This window comes from Hakea prostrata, chromosome 1 (genome assembly GCF_041222555.1).
Source record: "Hakea prostrata isolate BN-2017 chromosome 1, UWA_Hpros_2, whole genome shotgun sequence".
Lineage (NCBI taxonomy): Eukaryota > Viridiplantae > Streptophyta > Magnoliopsida > Proteales > Proteaceae > Hakea > Hakea prostrata.
Window position 1 is genome coordinate 10337907 of NC_142600.1, and position 19724 is coordinate 10357630.

General features: G+C 37.6%; 1 protein-coding gene across 2 annotated transcripts; it reads right to left on the minus strand.

Moving 5' to 3' along the window:
* Window positions 1-483: 483 nt before the first annotated feature.
* On the minus strand, window positions 484-19724 carry LOC149027379 (histone-lysine N-methyltransferase ASHH1-like). Of its 2 annotated transcripts, XM_089162260.1 has the most exons (11): window positions 19684-19724; window positions 19204-19309; window positions 13601-13665; window positions 10320-10476; window positions 9264-9350; window positions 8779-8863; window positions 8615-8708; window positions 7788-7986; window positions 5315-5349; window positions 1816-2245; window positions 484-1193 (listed from the first exon to the last, which is right to left on the minus strand). In XM_089162260.1, exons 2-11 carry the CDS (start codon window positions 19204-19206, stop codon window positions 915-917), a joined length of 1434 nt encoding a protein of 477 aa, XP_089018386.1. In that variant the 5' UTR covers window positions 19207-19309; window positions 19684-19724; the 3' UTR covers window positions 484-914. The 2 variants fall into 2 exon arrangements, with proteins under 2 accessions (XP_089018386.1, XP_089018377.1); XM_089162251.1 differs by lacking the exon at window positions 19684-19724 and having other exon boundaries at window positions 19204-19482.

Here is a 19724-nt window from a genome sequence, read left to right on the forward strand (position 1 = left end):
TTGCCAACATTATTGCTATCTTGGAATATCTTTGAAAAGAGTTCCTATTATGCATAGAAGGTAATTTCATGGAAAAAAAGATATTTGAACAGAAGGGCAGTAATCATTTTTTCTACTCCCCGGCCCAAAACTGTATTTGGGATTTTAGCTAAATACATGCTTTGAAGGGATGATGGTATATTTGGGAAAGAGAAATTTTAATATATCATTAGTGTGTTTCTGTTAAGTAACCAACCATGTCGACATGACCCCATCTCAAACACATTTTCTGAATGATCATCAGTGTATCTATGGGATTAACACAGATTTAATTCCATGGATCCCGAGGCACAGGTAATAGAGAAAAGAAACGGTTGGTTGACAGAAAATCATAAACAGAGTACCACAAGCATTAGACCGGTTGCAGAGGTGGTGGTGGAGGAGAGGGGCCAGATTCGAGCATGTTTGATTCAACACAGTTCTAAAACAAAAAAGCAACAAGAGTTTTTGGGAGAAGAATTTCCAAATGTGAAGGATTGAAGGTTACTCTTACCTTTCGAATTAAAATTTACTGCTTGAATGACTAGTTTGATAGGAAAATAAACTCCGAAATTTGGGTTTGCATAGCTTAGGAACAAGTCAAAGAACAGAAGATTTTTTACCCAGAAAATAAAAAATAAAAACCGAAAATTCTGATAAATTCAAGCTCCACCAATCGTCAAAGACCAGCATTCAAAATTAATGGCTAGTCCTGGTCGGAGAAGTTAAGACCAAAAAAGTAAAGAATCCTACCCAGACTCTGGACCAATCTGATATACTTTAAAGTTTAAAGGTATAGCCTATCCATGTACTTTGATTACCTACCTTGTAAAATCACTAATATTTGTAAAATATTCGATATGCTTCCTAACTAAAGCACTTATTTATTAATTATTTTATTCTTCCTCATTGTGCAGAGCTGTCTCGTCAGGAATTTGAGCACCATCAGGAACTTGAGCCGTTTCGTTACTCCTGCGAGGTGCACAAGCAATATTCCCAATGATAGACGAAAAGAAGTCGAAATCTGCTTTCATTTTGTTGCAGTAGGATCCAATCCATTCCTCTGCAACACTGGTTGCCACATTATCTTGGCTGTCCCTCTCATGTTCTTCAATGGCAGGCCTGATTTTGTTATATACAGAATCAAGTTCTGCAGTAGCTTTGTTCTTCCTTTCCTGCATTTCAGTACACACTATTCAATATAAGCATCTGATACCACTTTTCAACAATCACCAACTTAAAAATACACAAAATGAGAGTCTTCCTGATTTTAACAGTTTAGGGATTAAGTATATCAAATGTGATGAGGGCAGATTTTGACACAGGAGGGAAAGAAGCTCAGCTGCCCAATATAGCATGGGTGTTATAGCTTAATGTAGTAGCTGGATATCCACTAAAAAGGCAACACACGGAAAAGATAAGATGAAAGTGAGAAGATGATTGGTTGGCATAAGAAGTGATCAATTACAGCAGGGAAATAAATAATAAGAAAAGTCCAAATGGGCTTGGAGTTGTCTCAAACCTTCATCAGGGCCCACACAGTTAGGTGATGGGATTTTTTTTAAAAATATTTTATTATGTTTTACTTGTAGGCCCTACTTAACTTGTGGTCGTAAAATCGGGAACCCGTTAGGGGAGATGGTCCACACTCTTCAAAGAGTCTATGAATTGGTCATACATTAAAGAACATGACAAAAGAAAATTAGTAAATCATATTAAGGATTTTCTTGGTTTTCGGCAAGTCTTTGGCAGTTGTTCCACATTGAAATTAACCAAAGTAAGTTTTTAAGTGCATACCTCATAACTTAATATCTCCTCTTGCGCTTCCTTTGGTAAAAGTTGGGTTACAACTTTTGTATCCACATTCTTTTTCTTGAGTTTTCTCGATTTTTTTCTGTTCGGGTGCTGCTGGGACTTGCCTTTGGAGACTGTGCTGGCACTTCTGCTCGTAAAAGTTGGCTGAGTACCCTGCAAATGCAATTTTTTCTCCTTGCCTACTTCCTTTGTGTCATTCATCACCTCCATTGGACAAGAATCAAGTGGCTCAACATCAAGTACAGTTGACTCCAGATTAACTTTAGATGCTAAAGTTCCCTCGATCATTGCAATGCCATATTCTTGTTTTCCACTGGAACCAGATTCAAACTGTGAGTGCTGGCTCTTCATAAGCTTGGATGTTGGCTTGTCCTCCTCAGAGTCATAAATAGGGATATTTTCTACTGAGAACCTGGAGCCAGAATGTTAAGCATCCAAAAATCAGTGACAATACAAAAGTTCAATATAGGAGCATATTTTCATTTCTGACAGCCATAACTGTCGAAAAATTCCACACTTCATTCTAGTGGACATTAACACTATGTGCAATCTCTAAGAGCAGACTTAGCTCTACGGCAAAAGACGAGCCTAACATTTCACAATTCATATTTAGAGGCTTTGGGGTGGCTCATCAGATTCAATCAGGTTGATCACAAAACACATTATAATGATGTAGAATGTGCTATCACAGTACAAGAGTTTGCTGAGGTAAACAAGAGTATATATTTATATACAGGCTAACTAAACAAGTTATGGTTGATGATATTACCAAAAAAAAACAGAAAAGAACAAGTTATGGATGATGAGAATACTAGAAGTATTATAACCTAAACAAGAGCCAATGCATATATCAAGTAAATTACTATTGAGAACGAAACGTGAATTGTAACCAGAAAATCCATGACGTCTGAGTTCTCAATTAAAGAGCTATGTACAAGAGTTTGCCGAGGCCAAATAAATTAGCCTGCACAAAGGATTGGAACCCTTTATCTTATTCAATGGTCAAAGAAGGAGAAACAGTAAGGGTGTAAGCCTGTAAGGATCATGATTCTTGTTATCAATCAGAAGAATCTTTAGAACACAAATGGTGAGAAAGGTTCAAAAATTGGATTCGTTCTCTCAACTTGAATGACACAACTAAACTACTAAAATCACACCAAAAGTGCAATTTTTTGTCAGTTTGGTTCGGTTAACCATTTAAGGGTGGGTTTTCTTTTTTTGGTGAGAAAGAAAAGGGGGAGGGGGCAGCCATATTGGTCTCCAATACTTCAGGGGAACCTTATTTTAGCCTATATAAACATAGGCAGAATTTTATGTTGCAAGAAAAGCTACAAAAAGTGGTGGTTTGCAATTACACCTTTGATTGCAACATAAGCTGTACCATCTGGTACAACTCGTTAATATTCTAGACATTGTTTTAGTACAGGGAGACGAAAAAGACAAGTGAAACAAGTAAATTATGAACCATAGATGAGGAAACACAATACTGAATATCAAACAGTACAACATGTAAGATAAGGCAACCACGTCTCAACCCCAACAATAAATACTGCTTGCATTTATTTCTGTATAAACTAGTTAGTGGACCCCTCAGGCCATCCTAATGGGCAATACAATGAACTATGACATGGAAGATTAAGCCTGCTTGCTGGACTGATGGTGGCAATGCCAAATTTCCTCCGACTGTATGACAAATGCAAGCCACTACACAATTCACCAGAAGAAATGCTCCAAGTTCTCCCCAACTAACTATGTATGGTCTCTCATATCTCTATATATTTGAAGTAACCTATCCAATAGGAGAAAAGACACTACCATGAAGAAGCAACCGAGACTAGATAGCGAAATATGTGACCTTCAGTAAGCTTCATATTCATTAGCACTGAGAATAGATGAAGATCGTATCCTCTGCCATACCATTGAGACCTTCATAGCGGCACAATACATGCACTATTGTCCTCCTTTTTGTTTAAAAAATTAAATAAAATATTTACAGCCAGTAAAAACAATCCATCTTTGTTAAGTCATAGATCGACCAATGGTTTCTAAAATGAATCAAATTGGGCCCTTGCCACTGTTATCCTGTCAAGGTGCTTTAGTGGAGGTTTAGGGATTGTTGTGATAGTGGACTGAAGGGGGAGACAGATGGGGTCCTTTTTCCTACTGATTAGGGGATGAATTTTGAATGCTAATAATGATGGAAATTGATGGAGAATCGAAGAGTTTAGAGAAATCAAATCTGCAGGCCATGTAGCCATCGCTTATGGAGGAAGCCATGTTCAACAGCTGAGATAGCTGTGGATGAGAGACCCAGGGATGAGATAGCACATCCCCCTCCCCTCCCATCTTCTCTATTTTCTTGTCCCCTTCTCCCTATCTTTTCTTTGCTTCTGCTACTATTCATTTCTGCAACAATTCCTTAAGGTCTCAAACTGAAGATCAGAATCATTCTTCAGTTGATTCCAGAGACTGCTACTGCTGTTACCCAATATTGAACACTGTTGTGGTTCCTGTGACTTAGTCTTGTTACTGTAGCTCATGAGATCGTAAGTCAACAACCCTCTCTTTAACAGGTTGATACTGAAAGGAACCGTCACACGCCCCCAATTGGGTTCTTGTAATGTGCACTCTGCCAAGTCTTAAGAACTGGGGTCGTGACAGAGGAAAATGATCGAGATTTGGAGCTTTTTCTACTATTGTTTGCACCTACACTCAATCCCAAATCGCAGGCCCATTCCGTTCGCTGGGTGCTACACATCGATTAACTTCTATTTCTGGACTTTACTAGACCTGAACCTGGCTTTCCCTACTTTAGTTATTTGGAGCTTGAGCAACACCTTTGGACTGACATCCTTGGTACAGTCTTCCACTAGAAATGGGTTATAATAGATTTAGCAGCAGCAAACCCGAAGCAAAATAAATAAAAAAAGGTTGGAGGAAGAAAGATGATTGAGAAAGGAGACCTGGATATTACTTACTAGACCTTAGGTTTAGCAGCTACGATATTACCCACCTAGTACCCTCTTGGATATGACTCACCAAGACAGCTGGATACTACCCATCAGCCAAGTTCTCAAGATGGAGGAGAAACAGTAGGAACTCTTGCAATTGGCAATCTATTAAGTCTACTTCTTCCTTCACTTGGGGTATAAATAAAAGGCCTCAGACCTTACAAATAGGAAAAAAAGGAAATCCGAAAACGCAACAGCGCACCCGGATGCAATCCAAGGCGACAGGAAGCGACCAAACCCAAAAGAAGAAAGGGCCACGAGCCCCCCGGTGTGGGCGCGGGCAATTACACCAATAAAAAAACAATTTCTAATCAATCTCTATACATTAAACATGAATAGAATACCAACCAGAATTAGATCCATGAGTTCAAACAGTAACAAGACTCAACCATCAAAACTGCATTACACCTACTAAAATGGGGCATCAAACTTGCAATGCATCAATTCTGTCAGAAATGCGTTGACATTACCTGGCATCATCATTCTCCCACAGATATGTATCCTCCTATGAACAGGTTGCACCACAAAAAAAGAATATAAGAATTCTACTATAAAAATTAACAGGCAAGCATAGGAAAAATTCAAATAATCACTTTGCATTCCCCCAAAGCAACAAAAAAGGGAGAAATTTCCATATGAACTACAATGGATAAACCATCATACAAAAAATAATATAAAGTACATCAGTATATGAATATTGTACACCAGTGGTGGGAACCTCACGCACTAGCCACTAGGTGTGCCCCTCATTGTCTTTCATACAAGTAGATTCCATAAAGTTGGGACCAACTAACCTTGCTTGAATATCTCAGCCTTGCCTAGGAACAAACATTTCTGGAGCAGGGTTAGGGCTAGGTCCAACCTGTATGTTGTAAAAGGGTACAAGGTTAGAATTGTCTTATTCTGTTAATAAGGGTACACTATGATATACCAGTGACAAGTTGAACCCATAGTTGTCATGATGCTCAGGCAACCAAGGCATTTGAGGGCCTTGCCTAGGAACAAGCATTTCTGAAGCAGGGTTGGGGCTAGGTCTAACCTTTATGTAATAAAGGGGTACAAGGTTAGAATTGTCTTATTCTGTTTTACGGGTACACTGTGATATACCAGTGACAAGTTGCACCCATAGTTATCATGATGCTTAGGCAACCTAGGCGTTTGAGGGCCTTCCTAAGCATTCAGGTGAGAAGGTGGCCCACAAGGCATCGCCTAGACGAACCAAGTGTCATATGTTCTATTTTTATATATGCTGAGAAACCAAGTTTGCTCTGATTCAAAGTTGAAAGTCCCCCTGCTGAATCAGGATTTATTGACATTCTTTCATGACCGTCCTCTAGATCTAGAGGAGATCCTCCAGGCAGATTTACCTAGAAGCTCAATGCCTCAGTGTTCCAGTTTAGCTTATCTTCTTCTCACATGGGTCATTGACCATCTTTTGTAAACCACCCCCCCCCCCCCCCAAAAAAAAAAAGTGTGGCTGCTATTGCTGTTGCCTCCTCCTCTATCATGGGACTAGTCATATCCAGCCTGAATTTTGGTGCATCATATGCAACTTGAAGCTTCCCAGTGAGTTATATCTAAGTTGCTACTAGGGTACTTGGTGATTAATGTCCAATGCCTGCTGTGACTGAAGAGTTGGTCTTCTTTGATCCTAAAAGCTACCATACTAAAGATTAGATCAACAGTGAGCTAAGCCTGCAAGTCAACCCATCCCCAGCCCCCTTTCGTCCTCATACCTAAAGCTGGTATGAGGAACTTGAGGCTGTGTTTGATATGCTGTGATTAATAGGTGTAAAGTTGTCCTCTTGCTAGAGTACCACAAAGATATGCCATGTGCTGCAACCATAGTTGACGGGGCGTCACCCAGGCATTGAGGCAAGTTCTGGTGTCTGGGCATTTTTGGGCATTTTTTTTTAAGGCAAAAAGGCAGGTGCATTGGGTCAAGGGCTCACTTGGTGCATGCTTGGTTGCCGTTCAAGTCCTGGAAACAGTCTCTTTGGAAGGCTGCATGCATAAGGGCCTCGCCAGACCCAGCTAAATGAGGTAGCCTTGTGCACTGACGATGATATTTTAAGCCATCCAACAAAATCCCAATCCTACTTTAGATATACTATTGCAGCTGAAAGTTTTATAGCTTGATTGATATGTAGCCAAAATGCATGGCAATTACTTAAAATTATGATTTTGATTAGCGATCCGATGCAGCCTAAGCCATGACACATTTGGCATCATTTGGAAGGAAAAATTAAGGCTATCTGATCTCGATACATGAATACCTTGATAGCCTTAGGGCTTTGTACCCTCTCCTTGCAGATGTAGATTCCCCTAGTTGCTAAAAAGGCTTAATTAAAAATGATTAGCATTTATGGGTCTCCCTACCATACAAAGGAGATACACAAACACACACACACACACAGACATATGCCTGTATTCTCTCTTTCAGGTGATGTAAGACACATTTTGAACTTAGTAATCTGCCTTTTACAAATTACAATAAAGCAAGATGACTAAATGCATATTAGCATACTTGCATGATCAAGGCCAACGAGTTTTGAAAGCTAAAAAGCATAAGCAAGTTCCAGCCACTGAGCCACTAGGATAAATATTTTCCAGAACAAAATCAAGCACTCCTACAACAACATTAGGAATAGTTTCTTTCAAGAAAAAAAAGGAGGGGGGGAATAAGAAGAAAAACAATGGTCTGGAATTGTCACTTCCACATGCCATCAAACTAAAACTATACACATGCATGCATTCACTTTGAAATATTTTGTGCCAAAACCTGGGAACAAAGGAAGTGCAGGAAATCTAGTATGGCATCACGCTTTTTTATCATCAGGAAAAAAGGAGAATACACTAAACTAAAACAAGTCATAATTGCAGATTAGGTAGCCTCATTGACAACTTGAAAATGGTTAATAACCTAACTCTTTCAATACTAACCTGGAAACCACGGGAATTTGCTCCAAGAAATCCACAACAGCAGGATGCACCACAGAGGCACCGGACCTTCGGACCACCATACCATTGAAAATTATAATTATAGGCTAGCTCAGTTCCAACAGGAATCTCTTGCTTAGAGAATATCCCAACCCTTATTTCCCCCAACACTGTCCACTTTCTTGTCTCACAATTAGGTTCGCTGCATCATCCAGAAAAGAATGAAATAGATGTAATTGATCAATCAGAAAACTAGACATAACTTGATCAGAGATGGAACTGACAAACTAAATGCTTTCTTTAGAAGATGCAAGTTTTTTCCAGGATCAAGGCGCACATGTAACCCATCTGTTAACCGATCCTGTATTTTCATCTCAAAATATGGTATCGCACTGCTTACAGGTTGAATACACCAGAGTTGTGACCAGGATATAGTGAGCTTTGTGCACTGAATATGCTCTTTTTCACCCCTATTAAGCCTTTGGTAAATGCACTTAAGGTTACTGATATTCACAATAACCATGATCAGACAACTCCGATTTTTGGAAAATACGGCTGGGCTCCCTCCAACAGATGCCAGAGGCAGATCAGAGGTGTTCTTAAACCAAGTACCATGAAGGGGGTAAAACACAGACCACAGATTTATGGTTCTGGTTTAGGCCAGACTTTTCTGTTTAATATAAAAAAAGACTAGTTCATTTCTGGATTCTACAGAAGACAAGAAGAATAATGAACTTCATGAAGAGCTTTGGAGCTAGTCTGCTTCCCAGCTAGCATGGAAATTCCGAGATATTCCACTAATTATCATGTCTTTGTCAGAGGCAGCTTACCATGAATGATTTATGAACCTCGCAAGGCTTCCCTTTTTGGTAGCATCGATTGACTCATTGGCATTCAAAGAGATGATAAATGCATTTTTCTCACCTGCAACAAGCAATATAAGTAACCATAACTCATTGGATATGCATATCTATCTGAAAAATCTCCTTTCTACCTTGAGTCTCATAAGTTTGGGATCTCTGCCTTGCTTCTCTGGATGAAATAACTTCTCCACAGTATTCAATAATAAACTGTCCAGCCTGGATCAGTAAGGAAAATGCAAATACATGAACAAATTTTTCATCTAAAAGATCTTACAATGCAGCAATGGAAATGATTTAGATGAAGCACAGAGTCCAAAAGCAACAACAGCTTCATCCTAACTAATTAAGATGAAGCAGAAACTGCCTTCTAGGAAAAAAATTTGGTCCGAAAGATATTAAAAGAATGCCTGAAAAGAAATAGTAAGGTTAACAGCATACTAGAAACTTTCACTGGTATATACGTTTAGTCAAATTTGTTACAGACAATGGATACATGGCACTTGGTAGAATATATCACAGGGCCTAAAAAACTGAACAAAGGTTAATGGGTTCACACAGACTCAAGAAATTGCACATTAGCAATGATAATGTAATTTTATATATTGAAAATAATGACCTTAATATTCTCATCAGCCATAAGACCCCATCCACGACCTTCTGTTTTGAACAGCTTCACTTTGGCATATTCACATTTCTGGAATCTCTGTCAATTAAAAAAAAATTCAATGCTTAATAAAACAAGCAGAAAATTTGATTAGAAGATCTCAAAATCCCATCATCCAATACTGAGACTTAATATCCATTCCAAGCGTTCAGCTTACATGGCTGCAAAAAACCTTCAGATACAAGATCTCAAAGAACATAAAATTAAACTACTAGCAGCTGCAAAAGTTTTATGTGACAAATGGCAAATAGGGCATACAATCCAAATGAAGCAAGCACAGCTATGAAATGCAGGACTCAAACAGAATACTAATGTGTCCAAGGGCGCAGCGCAAAGAGAAAGAAGTAAAAAAGCTAAGCATTCTTCTGAATCACTTCACAGAAATTTATAGAGCAAACAGGGGAAGTGACAAAGGGAGAAAACAGAGATAGGTTCCGGAATCAAAGACCACATCAAATATTGTAACTGCTGCTGCTTCAATCACACAAGGCTGCAAACTAGTATTTGATTTTAACTTCTCAGAAGATGCTTTATATTTGGAAATCCTAAGGAAAGTAACTAGAGTTGATGTATGATCACCTAAAGTTTCAGCTCATCAAGTGTTAGCATTGTCATACAGGAACAATTTTAGAAGAGAGAAATGAGCCAATTTCATTCATTTAAACTGTAAACCTCACAATACACCCCCTCCCTAAGCCAGGAAAAAGAAGGATTAACTCATTACTATCATGAACACCCAAAAAGGAGGATGCCATACTAACTGAAACTGCATTAATCCGCATTATCAGGGGGGAACATATCTGGCAAATAGTCAAGAAATATGTAATATAAGAAAGAAGGAATTAGACACCACATATCCACCTCAAAAAATGCATTTGTAATCTCAAGTAATTTTAACCTACTGACCATCAACGCTAGGATCTTAACTGGAAGAAGTTTAATTCTTCTGTAATTTTTCAGACATACAAATAACTTGAAACACAGGAAAGTTAAAGATCAAATGATCACCTGATTCTTGCAATGAATGCTGCATGGACAAAAGCCAGGTGTACATTCTGTGCTGGTTATGACATTCAGGCACCTCTCTCCACATGCACTATCAGGATCATTAGCATCATATTTGCAATTGCAGATGGCAATATCCTCTTCTTTCTGCTTCTTGTGCCTAATGAACAGTAGATGATGACACACTAAGAAAAAAAATGGATGATGAGAGAATAAAATAATTATATTTGTGCATACGTTTATAATTGTAATTCAGTGGTCTTATAAATTATCATCATCATAATTTTCTTTGATCAAAACTGAAGTACAACAACAACAACAAGCCTTTTCCCAACTAAATGGGATCCGCTAGATGGCTTCTTGCCTCCAAAATCAGCTCTATTTTATGCCATACTAGATACAAGGTCTAAGCCATACATGAAGAGAAAATAAACCCAAAGGCTTGAGAAGTGGGTCTGAGTAGTGGAATAGCTTCTTAAGGTGTTTATCTTGTTTCAATGTGAACTGCTTGCTAAGCATATCAAAGGGATTTTTTTTTTACTTCCCCTACATATTTTACATTATTTTGACACAAAAGAGTGCCGAACTCCCACACTAAAACTTATCATTCACTGTTTTCATTTAGAATAAATTCTGTAAGTAGAAAATCTATGTAAATAGCTACATGTTGACAAACAGTAGTTATAAGGTTCATAACATCAAATGATATATATATTTTTTATTTCAAATCTTAATAACTGCATGTCTTACTTTTAATACCCACATCTTCCTCAGATTCCCCATCCCAACCCCAAGAATTTAGGGGTAATTAGAGTAAATTTCAAGCACTACAATGGGTAGAAAAATATTTATTAAGAAAGAGAAAAAGAAAGGGTAGGGGAGAGGAAAGCAGAAAAAATAGGTCTGAACAGAAACCCAGTGGGGAATTTCTAAAAGGAAATTGGCAGAAGCAATAGTACCTTGCAACTGAAAAAATAATTCCATAAGCCATCTTAAATATGCTACTACCGCAACAGAAAACCCACATCAATGGTCAACCTCCATAACAAGCAAAAACAGCTTATCCAAGACTGAAAAAAAGATCAGGAGAGGAAGAGAAGCCAAAAACCACACTGATAGTTAAGATAAAATACTTCAAACCGACGCAATCTCAATTCTTTGCACTTCTATAAAAGTTGGCATAAATCTCTTAATCATCTTGAGAACAAAACTGATAGAAGTGACCCCAGATTTAAAAGCTCTATTTGAGAATCGCAACAGGCTCACACAAGCAACGGAGTAACTGTTGACATATACATTGAAATTGCACTTCACTAATAATTTGAACTTACAAGTTATGGTAGTGAACATGGTATCAGAGCATGAAGACTGATTTTTTAGAGTTATAAGAAGTGCACCCAAAGAGTTACCCAAACATTTCTTCTCCCTCAGTTCCATGTCAAAGAAATGCCACATCAGCTCCACATGCAAAGGCCCATAAGATTTTGGCTTCTACATGTGAGGGAAGCATTGATGTATACGTTGACGTTAGACTGCCCTTGCTTGACAGTTCAAGCTTTTAGGTGAAATAGTAGCAAACAAAAGTGTTCATGAATTACAAACGCATTTCTACAGGCTCACCATGACTACTTCTAACATAATTTTTATGGTGCCATCAAGGCATCCAAGGGAACAAGATACTACATTTTGATGCAAGAAAAGCAACATCACACCCGAGACATCTAGGTGTTCCCTAGGATGCCTTGGACACCTTAAGACAGCATGCCTTATATTATATTAGTTCTCTGACAACTCATGTGTTTGCATTGATTTTATTTTTATGTTAATAGATGAATAAAATTATAGTACTTCCTATAATTTGTTTAGTATATGTTGTTGATTTTAAGATATTGTATCATTACCATTGCATTGGTACAGCTCTTATGTTGTTGATTATCATTCCTATTTTATTATATGATTATCATTCCCATTTTTTGTATTCTACACGAGGCACCTAAGCAGGTACCGTGTCACCTAGACGAGATGTAGCCCTGGATCTTAAACAGAATCGATTAGCAAAGGAACTGATTTATGGATTTACGATGGCACGATGAGGGATGTAACTTGTACCACTTTAGGGATAGGATAAGGTGTATCTGGTTTGAATCTGGAAAGATCCTAATGGTCAGATTGGTAGAATTTAGGTCAGAAAGTAGAGTTCATTGGGGAACCCAGAATTAAAGAAAGGGTCTGGATCAAGAGTTTTACAACTCAGATGATTTGTGGCTTTAATGGAGGTTGGAGGAAGCAGCAACGCAGATCAGATGTAGGTTAAGATATGGGGGTCGTGTGGGTTAAATTCCCAATGGATTCTAATGATTAGTTGGGACTGTAGATAGGTCTATCAAGCTATGGTTTAGGGAAACCAAAAATTCAGAAAATGGGGTAACAGGATTTGAGAAATTAGAAGATTAGAATAAGAAAATTGAGCTTGCAAATAATTCAACTTACTATTATAGAAGACCTTCTTGAATAGCAGCTTCAATGATAAAAGATGTTCTTAGGAGGAAAAAAAGAGAAGAAATCACATATGAGAAGGGGGGATGGAAGGTCACACGACCATGCTATGCCATTGTACCTCACCAATAGCCATAAACAAATTCAGAATTCAATTCATCACTTTGTTTCTAATCTTGGTCCCTATTATAACCTTGTGTGAAAGTATAGAATCCTATACTAAAAAAGAAAAGCCTAACCCAACCCTTAACTGCCTAGCTGACCAAAAATGACTTGGAAAGAACTTAAAATAGGGTTGTAGCTAAAGTAATGAAATAAATCCCCTTTTCCCACTTTCTGCCCACATTTTAGGCCCATCAAATAATACATACATGACCCAATCCTTGACTTATTCCTATCTAAAGAAGCCCAATTTGGTGATGAAACTGCATCAACTCACCACTCCCAGACAATTTACAAGAAAATTTGTAGAAGGAAAAGGGAGAGAAAACAAAAAATATTTCAAGCAAATTCAATAAAGAAGACTCATACAAACCTCGTAGCATCGATAAAGAAGATAGGCCTAAATTAGAAACGAATTGAGGAACAAGATTCATGTCAGCATACATCCGAAAAAAAGAATCACATCTCAGCAAAACGAAATACTTTAGATAAAGCATCGTCAGTTGATTTGGTTCTCATTCATTTGTTTTCAAAACTAAAAGAGTGAGAATCTGTGTTTGTGTTAGCTAGGAAAGAATTTCCCACACAATGAATGCAGCTTTCCCAACAAAAAATGTAAAACATACTTCCGGTATGAAAAGTCATTCTGCTCAATGAGTAAAAAATGTGGTGGCATTTCATTTTGCTGATCCTACAAAGAAAAAGAATCCCCTGTTAGTAGCTAACCAACAGACTGAACAATCCTAAATAATGTTTAACAGAAGGATTTGAATAATTTCCTCAAAAAAAAATCAACAAGAAAATAATAAAGAGATGCAGCAAAACTCTATTTGACAAATGAGCAATATAGTGCAAACACAAACCAAAGTGTAATCCTGTTCGTTCTCTTTGAACATCTAATAAATAACTAAACCCAAAAACTGCTACAACAGAAAATCAGTGATATCTTTTGTTTCTCCACCAGTAGTTCCATGCATTTAACAACTCTCACACAAGGTTCTGAATCTCGGTTTCACCCTGGTTTCACAAGGCCATGAAACTGAATTCTGGTGTGATTTGCAGACACAATGTGTTTTTTGTCATCTTGTCTCAGTAGTAGGTTTCAGCATCCAAATAGTCAAGATAGGCGCTAAAACATTTCCTCCACTGTATTTTAAGCCTTTTAAACACAATGGAAAACTTAAGTTTTACAAATTGCAACTCAAAATGGTAGTTTGACTTCGAACGAACCCTAGGTTTGGAGCCTACACCATACAAGGTGTCTACCCTAGGCTCTCCCTCTCCAACTTGCTTCCCGGGCTTCTTAACATTTTTTTCCTTCAAATAGTTACAAATGCTCTGCTGAACCTCATGTGGAACATTTTTGCATTTTGCCACATCTTTGAAGCCACCAGCTAAGTGCTGCTTTAGTCTAGTAGCTCCTCCAGATAGAATTTTGCCACAATATCTACACCTCGATTTTGTCTTGTCGAAAAGTGGTTCTCCATGTGACCATGCTATATCTCCACCACCTTCAGCCATTGTACAGCAGTTAAACCTAGACAACAATGTTAAATTAGCAAACACATGCACAATTAGCTATTGAAGATCATTTCAAAGTCCTAAATTAATCATATGGCTATTTCCTATGGGGGAAATTTTCAGCGCCACCCCTGAGTTATCCCCTAAAATTAATGCCCCTTAGTTACCCAAATTATCAGTCAGACCCCTTATTTCTAACACCATTAGTCTTAGTTAGTTTTTATTTTTTCATTTCCAATATTAACTCTACATCTTAAGGGAAGAAGATGGGAGGAGAGCAAAACGAAAAAATGCTCGTGGGAGAACAAAAATCATGTAGAAGATGCAAGAATGGAAAAAGAAGAGTGGTTGTAGACTATAGAGGAAGACAAAGACTAGTCTCTTAGGGTTTTTTGTTCAAGGGTATTCTTGTCATTTTGAAAATTTTAACTACCTACATCTAACTGTGATTTCCTGATGTCAGGAGTTATCACTGATATATTTTTCCCCTGTAGGTGGTCTAACTGATAAATTGGGTAATTCAAGGGGGTGGCATTAATTTTAGGGGGTAACTCAAGGGGTGGCGCTGAAAATTTTCCTTTCCTATTTTCCCCATAACATGTTGTATTTTTGTTCTTCTAAATAGAAATATATATATATATATATTATTCTTCACTAAAAATATATTTTTCCATAAATAAGCACAAAATAATAAATAAGGGAATAGCCCATGCATGGCTCCGACCACTGCAAGTGCTAGAGAGGTCAAAGCAAGCACACACAGCCTACCCCTTGTTTTGGCAAAGAGGTCATTCCGAGCTTCAAAAAATAACCACTTTGTCACGACGAAGCAACCTTTATTGTTGCACCAACTCTCATCTTTATAGAAACCCATTAACAATGCTTACATTTATTTAAAGAAATTCTCAAAAGAAAACTGATATATTATTTTTAAATTTTTTGTAACTTTGTAAAATATATTATATAATTCAGAAATCAAAACAAATTATTCCTACCTTTACAAATAAATAAATAAATAAAAAGAAAGATGCCATTGAAGTTATAGATCGACCAACTTAATCCAAAAATAATAAATAGAGTTCCAAAAATGATCGTAGAATAATTTTTCTTTTCTACGATTTCTTCCATGCAAAAAAACCATTTTATTGTACAAAAAAATAATAAATAATATCTAAAAACATTAAAGAGAAAATCCACCACCATCAATCCATAGATCAATGGACATTTTATCACCTATAATAATTTCATAGTTAACAAACAAGGTTAGATCATTACCTCTGTGGGAAAGAAATAGTTTTGAGAAGTAAATCTTACCTAAAGTTGTTCTTAAGATGCAACACAACTCCCAATAGAGATGTTAAAGCTTCAATGTTGAATCCACAAGCCTTAATCTTCAATTCGACCAAGTTGGGTGTGAGATTTGCTCCAAAAATTTAAAGAAGATAAAAAACCCTAAAGATGAGTCTTCCCTTCACAGCGGCGGAGAGGTAAGATCTGCGAGTAGGGTTGTAATCTCCAAAACCAGGTATTTAAAGGCCTTTGTGAGGCAATCCAGGTCTCTTTTTTTTTTTTTTTTGGCCAACAAGCAATTTGGGTCGGGTTAACCCATATACTTGCTCACTTTTGGGGCCACCCAAGTAAGGAAACACGCTTACCAAAAAGAGGGGGGGTGAAGGAAACCCTCACATCCAAGGTTTAGAGGCAGAATAGTAAATAATTCAATGTCCAACAAAGAATTAGGAATTATCAATCAAAAAACAAATAAATTATACTCAACCATCTCATTCCATGTAAGACCTGTTTATTCCCTTGAATAACACCCTAGTTCTTTTATTGAGTTTCCTATAGATAGCACCATCTTGAAATTAGCCCTCCCCCAAACAATGGCCTCCTCCAAACAATTTTGGCCTACCTACTATCTTATTACAAACAATCTGAAATTCAGTTGCTCAAACATAAGCCAATGCCACCTTAAACAACTTTCTCATAACTCAATATGTATCAAAACTGCTCCTCAATCATCTCTAATACAATCGTTCCTTACTTTACTTTCCTAGATTTGCCATGCATCCATCTCAAAGTCCTTATCACAAATACAGTGACTTTATTTATATGATGATTATTACTGCCCAACAATTCACACCATAAATTTATAGCTAGCAATATGATTCTCATATCAAAATTGACGTCACACAACAATCCAAGCACATCTTTGCACTTCATCCATCATATGTTAATTTCCTATGAACCATCTCTATTTAACAGCAACAACAACCATAACTTTATCACGACTAAATAGATCGGATACAGGATCCTAGTGAGATTACCACAGTAAGAAATAAGTGGACTAAAAAAAGTTAAATCAAGCAAATAGACAATAAGTAAAGGACATGAAGCCAACATAGTCCCAGGAACATCCCTTACACAAGCTCAGGTGCAAAGGCTATAGTCTTCAAAACAACTCTCTCTGCCGCATAGTTGTCACGGCGGCGGGAAGCGGAGGCAGGAGGCGAGAGCGAGAGGCGCCTCCGAGGCGCAAGGCGGGAGGCGTTAAGTGAAATTTTAGTGTACATCTCATTCACTCTAATCCATTATAAATTTATCATATCTTATATAATAAAAATCTAATATTAGCCACCTCAAGTCATCCAACATACGAAACCACACAAGAGGTCCAAATAAAAAGCGCGGAAGACCAAGAGAAGAGCGCGCCGGCCCGCGGAGGCGCGGGGAATCGAAGAGAGAAGAGAGGAAGAGAAAGAGATAGGATAGAGGAGAGGAGAGGGAGACAGAGTCAAGAACTATCCTTCGATTTTGTTTGTTTTATTTTTTATTTGACACAATAGCGCAATAAATATGCATAAGGTCAAACAAGAACACAATCGGAATCTAAAAGTAATCAATAAGCCTTCAATTTGGCACTTCAGTGATTTAAAAAGGAAAAAAGCGGACGCCTTAAGGATAGGTGTCCGAGGCGCCTAAGATGACGCTCATACCCTGGCGGCGCTATTGCCTAAAAATAAGGCGCGCCGTTTGAGGCGCTCCGGGCACCCCGACGCCGAGGCGACGATTAAGCGACGCCTAGGCGACGCCTTGACAACTATGCTCTGCCGTCATACTAGGATCAGGCCCTAGTACATGCATATCCTTTATTATCACTTCTCCAATAGTCAATTTAGGCTTGCCCCTACCTCTAATAGCCCCTCTAACTGGATTTAATCATCCTTCCTTACTAGTCTCCTTAGGATTTTCATCGGAGATGACCATACAACCTCAAATGGCTCTCACAAAGCTTTCCTAGATTGGTGCAATTCCCAATTCAAATATGTATATCACCTACTTATTTGTGATTGAACCTAGATACCTTAATAATCACTCCACAAGGTCACTCTCATCAATTTTCACCACCTCAATATCCATTGTAAAGTAACAAATCCGTACACCATTACTCCGGCTTTGTTTTACCCATCTTCAAGAGTTTTGACTCTATGGTTAATCTTCACAGCTCCCAACTTTTTTTTTTTTTTTTGATGAATAAATAATTATATAAAAGAAAGGAGAATACAAGGTCTTTAAGAAGAAGACCGGAGAGTAGAACTAAACTCCTAGGAGACAACAATGAGCCTGCTCCTTAGGGTATCATCGACCGAGGGATGGGGGATAGCTACCAATCTAGATGAAACGTCAAAGTAGATGGCATTCCAAACTCGGTCAATCGAGCGAGATTTTGAAGTCCATCTCCGGAGATTGGGCTCCCACCAAAGATGATGGACTAGGGCACAAAACACTAGCTTACCAATCCGATCGCAAATGGAAGAGCCCAAAAAGTTTCTCAAAATCCAAGACTAATCTCGACCAAATCACAGCTTCAACTTAACATTAAATCCTAATTTTGTTCCACCCACCAGAATAATATCATCAAAAAAAGCATATGGAACTCATATTGAATGTCTCTAATTAATCATATATGAGAAGAGCAACCAAAATAAATGCTGAAAGTTGATTCTTAATGTAACCCAATTGAAATTGGAAATTCAATACCTTGACATCCTAGGCTACTTAAACCAATCCCTACAACATTATGCATATTTTTTAATTAGAATCACATATTTACTCGGAACACTTATCTTCTCTAGTACTTGCTTTCTCTAGTTCAATAAAGAGTAAAGACCATACATAATTTTACTTGCAATCTCAAAATCTGTCTATCCTAAGTAGGTAACTAAAAAGCTTTTGCCATATATCTTCCTTGCATTTAACAAGGTTTTCCATAATGGTAGTTTCTTATCTCAAGCGAGTTTTTGTGCCTCTATATTCATTACACCTTGAAATATCACCTTTATAATTCAGAATCGAAATGTTTCCTTTTGGTTCATATGGCATTTTAATTTGTGCTTATAATTCTGTTAAACAGCTTGGTAAGACAAGATAAACTCTACATTCCTGAACTCTTCCATGCTTCAATCAGAGATCCATCTGGACCTAGTCTCTTACTTTAATGACCTTAAAAGTTCATTTCCCTTGAAGCACCTTAACTTTTCACATATATATATATATATAGAAAAAGACAAAGCATGTAACTACATGATCACACAGAAGAATATTAAGAGTAGATAAATTCAACGACACAGTGTAACACAAATATTAAACCCAAAAGTTTCACAAATGCAGAAAATTTCCACACATTTCCGATAGGATGGAAAATTACCATCAAGAATTACAAGATTGTAAACAACGGTAATGTGCAGAAACCGCAATGTGCAGCAAGACCAGCCTTCTCTGGGCGATACCTCTTTTCTTTTTTTTGCTAAAATCTGTCGAATTCAAACCAAAAATATGATCAACTTCCACACTTGCACGTATCATTTTGAATATTCGTTTAACACAAAAAACCCTCCAAAGTACGAGCTTGAAACTAAAACGTTGTCCCGACTTCTCCCCTGTTTGGAAACGCAGAGCAAAATGAACTCTTGACCAACACACCAAACACGACCCTTGGAGTCGAAACTTGAGACTAAAAGTCCAACGGGACAAATATTTTAATCGAAAAGATCCAGGTAAATTAGGGTTTCACAGTTTTACCCAAAAAATTAAAAAACGTCATACTCAGTGTAAAAGCTTTTCCTGTTCAATTTTTTTTTTTTTGGTAAACCAGCTTTTCCTGTTCAACATAAGAGAGAATCGATACCTCAGTAAATGAACACTTGACCAAAACGTCAAATACGACCT

Excerpts from the sequence above, each read along its gene's own strand:
- LOC149027379 (XM_089162260.1), bottom strand. Across the intron at positions 8,864-9,263 it reads TGGCTGATGAGAATATTAAG|GCTGGACAGTTTATTATTGA; the intron begins GTCATTATTTTC and ends TTACTGATCCAG. Across the intron at positions 8,709-8,778 it reads CCAAACTTATGAGACTCAAG|GTGAGAAAAATGCATTTATC; the intron begins GTAGAAAGGAGA and ends TGCTTGTTGCAG.